The sequence below is a fragment of the Helianthus annuus genome, chromosome 8 (genome assembly GCF_002127325.2).
Source record: "Helianthus annuus cultivar XRQ/B chromosome 8, HanXRQr2.0-SUNRISE, whole genome shotgun sequence".
Taxonomy (NCBI): Eukaryota; Viridiplantae; Streptophyta; class Magnoliopsida; order Asterales; family Asteraceae; genus Helianthus; species Helianthus annuus.
Genome location: NC_035440.2, coordinates 56,725,363 through 56,728,236, shown reverse-complemented (window position 1 = coordinate 56,728,236; position 2,874 = coordinate 56,725,363). Strand labels below are relative to the sequence as shown.

Genomic DNA, 2,874 nt, shown 5'->3' with positions numbered 1-2,874 from the left:
TAAACACTATTGACATTTCGTACTTAATTACGTTGGGTTTTGATTATACGCTTCCGCTAAACAATGATAACTTACTTATGTTTTGGAAACACCTTTCATATGGATTTGGTTTGGTTTAATGGCAATTTCTTTTATTATATATATATTGTTCTATATGATTGGTGGCTTGATCCTGGTCAGTCACGCTCCCAAGCGGTGATACTCCGCAGGTGGATTTTGGGGGTGTGACATGTTGTGGTTATTAGAAAAAGTTCAAGATTCTAGTTGGAGCGTGAGCAAAATCTCAACTTGTTATATTTTGTTTAGATGTGAGTTATAGAAGTTATTATCTAATCAACTTTTAGTGTTTTACTATAATGATTTATAGTTAATTATCTAGATTTTGATTATTTAGTAATATTACATAATGAGTTTAAATGTGCATAAAAACTACATGAATTTTAATGGGAGAATGGATACAGACAATAAGATCGTGGAAGACATGAAAGAGTTGACGTTCTTGTGGCTGCCTAATCGGTATCGCTCGACTGTTTCATTTCGGGATTGGGAGGCTTGGTCTGATCTTAATTTGGAGCATGGTAAATTGGTAATGTAATCTATTTTTCTGTTGTTTGTTTGGCCTTTTTATGTTAGGGTTTTGTTGGGGTTATCGGTTTCTGGTTTCTTGCTGGAGCTCTGGGTGTTTTTTGGGTTTTGTTGAATATAAATCTCGCCGTTTCTAAATAAACATAATAAGTTTAAAGCACACAACCAAACACCCCTTAAATTTCATCACTTCTTGATCAAAATTCAATATTTGTTCTAGTTTGCTGGCACACTACTGGGATCAATGGAAGTTCTGGTAAGATGCTTTTACACACTAGAAACAACAACCAACTGGTAAATTATTATTTATGAATTTACTAGTCTTTCTTGACCTATTTTTTTTCTAAAAAAAGTAAGTAATATAATTGTTTCTGTTTGTCTTTTATAGCAGGTGGAATTCTTTTTGTCAAGCAACGGATTAAGGTCTACATGCTAAAGAAGGGGTCTATCAAAACTTGTTATCCTTTGATAAGGTATTTAGTTTCTTAAACTTAAATGTATATGTGGGAATTGTGTTGGGTTATACATTTACTATTAACGGGTTAAATGGGTAAACTGAAAAAAAAGCTAATCGAATTGGGTTAAACCTTAAAAAGGAATGAAGCAACTAAAAGAGAAATAGCAATGTATAATGATGTAGATGAGCTTGGCCCGAGCTTTGTCTGTAAAGCTCGAACTCGGCTTATATGTAAACGTGGGATTATTAAAAACCAATTTTCCTTAGTTTTTCTATAGAAATGTTAGCCTGCTAGTGTAAAACTTTATTAATTTTTTTTGTAAAATGATTTTTTTCACTATTATGACTAGAGTTTAATAAATATTTGTTAAAAACTAAAATCTAGGTCGGAGATGAAGCTTTCCTCAAAAGTATTCTAAACTCTACCGAGACTGTAGCAAGAGGAACGGTCTAGAGCTTGGACCCAAATGCTCTAGATGGTGGTACAGATATTGGACCAGAATGCTGTGAGGTAAACGTTCAAGTACCAATAAAACAGATGAAAACTTGGTAAGACCATATGGTTTATTTTCTACAATTCAAGATTGTATTGGTGCATCCATCGCATGGCCCTATCCTTTCATCTCGGTATGAATTTGTTAAACTTGTGATACAAATAATTTTAATATAATGGAACTTAATGCTTATACATGGATGGTTTATTTGTAGGTAGTCCATGAGGATTGAGGACGCATGATGACTCAAGATTCTATGCTTCTTATTTCTTTAATTGCTTTTAATTTCTTTATTAAATGTTAAGACTTTATGTTAGATAATGTTATAACTTATTTATGGTTAGTGTTTTTGTTATGAACATGCTTATTTGAAATATAATGAAGTTTTATTTCTTTCATTAGTTGATGTTATACAATAACTATTTGGATGTTATATGTTGATGGTCTGTTTATAAAATTGGTTTTATAATCTTATTTGGGATAGTAGGACCGTTTTCTTGATATTAAAGTAGCTATAACGTTACATCATAAGGGTCCTATAAATTAATTTTTAAGGACGCTTGTATGTGTATCAAAAGGTAATCACATATTAGAACATTGTAAAAGTGTCTTAATATGTTCTTTTTAGGACGCTATTTAATTTGTCTATAAACATATTATGCGACCATAAAATTGGTTTTATAATCTTATTTGGTATATTAGAACCCTTTTCTTGGTACTAAATTAGCTATAATGTTACATCATAAGGGTCCTGTCAATTAATTTCTAATGACGCTTGTAAGTGTATCAAAGGATTAAAAATATGTAAGCAAATGTTAGAACATCGTAAAAGTGTCCTAATATGTTTTTATTAGGACACTATTTTGGTTGTTCAAAAACATATTAAGCGACTATAAAGTTGGTTTCATAATCTTATTTGAGATGTTAGGACGCTTTTTTAGTTCCAGGACTTATTACGACCCCTTTACATTAAACACTTTTACCGTTGGTCCTATTAAATGAAAGGTCCTATAAAATAACATTTTAGGACTTTTTTGTGCGTACTAAAAACCCAATTTTCTTGTAGTGGGCATAACATGCCTTTTTAAAATTCCATTTATATACAAGTTCACATACCTCACGGGGGAATCACTCAACACTCGGCCGAAGATGTATTTTTAGTGAATCACTCGAGAGCGGCATGGAACTTACTCCTACCATAAGCTTGCCAAGCAATCAATCCTCTTCCTTTTTAACTATACATCTTTGTAAATATCAAGAGGACTTTTGGGGTGAAGGGTTAGGCTTGGGCTAAAGGTGGGTGGTTGGGTTAGTGGTTAGTAAAAGGGCGAAAAGTGT

General features: G+C 32.3%; 1 protein-coding gene across 2 annotated transcripts; it reads left to right on the top strand.

Moving 5' to 3' along the window:
- Positions 1–222: 222 nt before the first annotated feature.
- On the top strand, positions 223–1,227 carry LOC118481130. Of its 2 annotated transcripts, XM_035976284.1 has the most exons (4): positions 229–308; positions 462–586; positions 806–879; positions 974–1,227. In XM_035976284.1, the coding sequence occupies exons 1-4, from the start codon at positions 230–232 to the stop codon at positions 1,005–1,007; spliced, it is 312 nt and encodes a 103-aa protein (XP_035832177.1). In that variant the 5' UTR covers position 229; the 3' UTR covers positions 1,008–1,227. The 2 variants fall into 2 exon arrangements, 1 of the variants encoding a protein (XP_035832177.1); XR_004864515.1 differs by lacking the exon at positions 806–879 and having other exon boundaries at positions 223–308; positions 977–1,227.
- Positions 1,228–2,874: the final 1,647 nt, after the last annotated feature.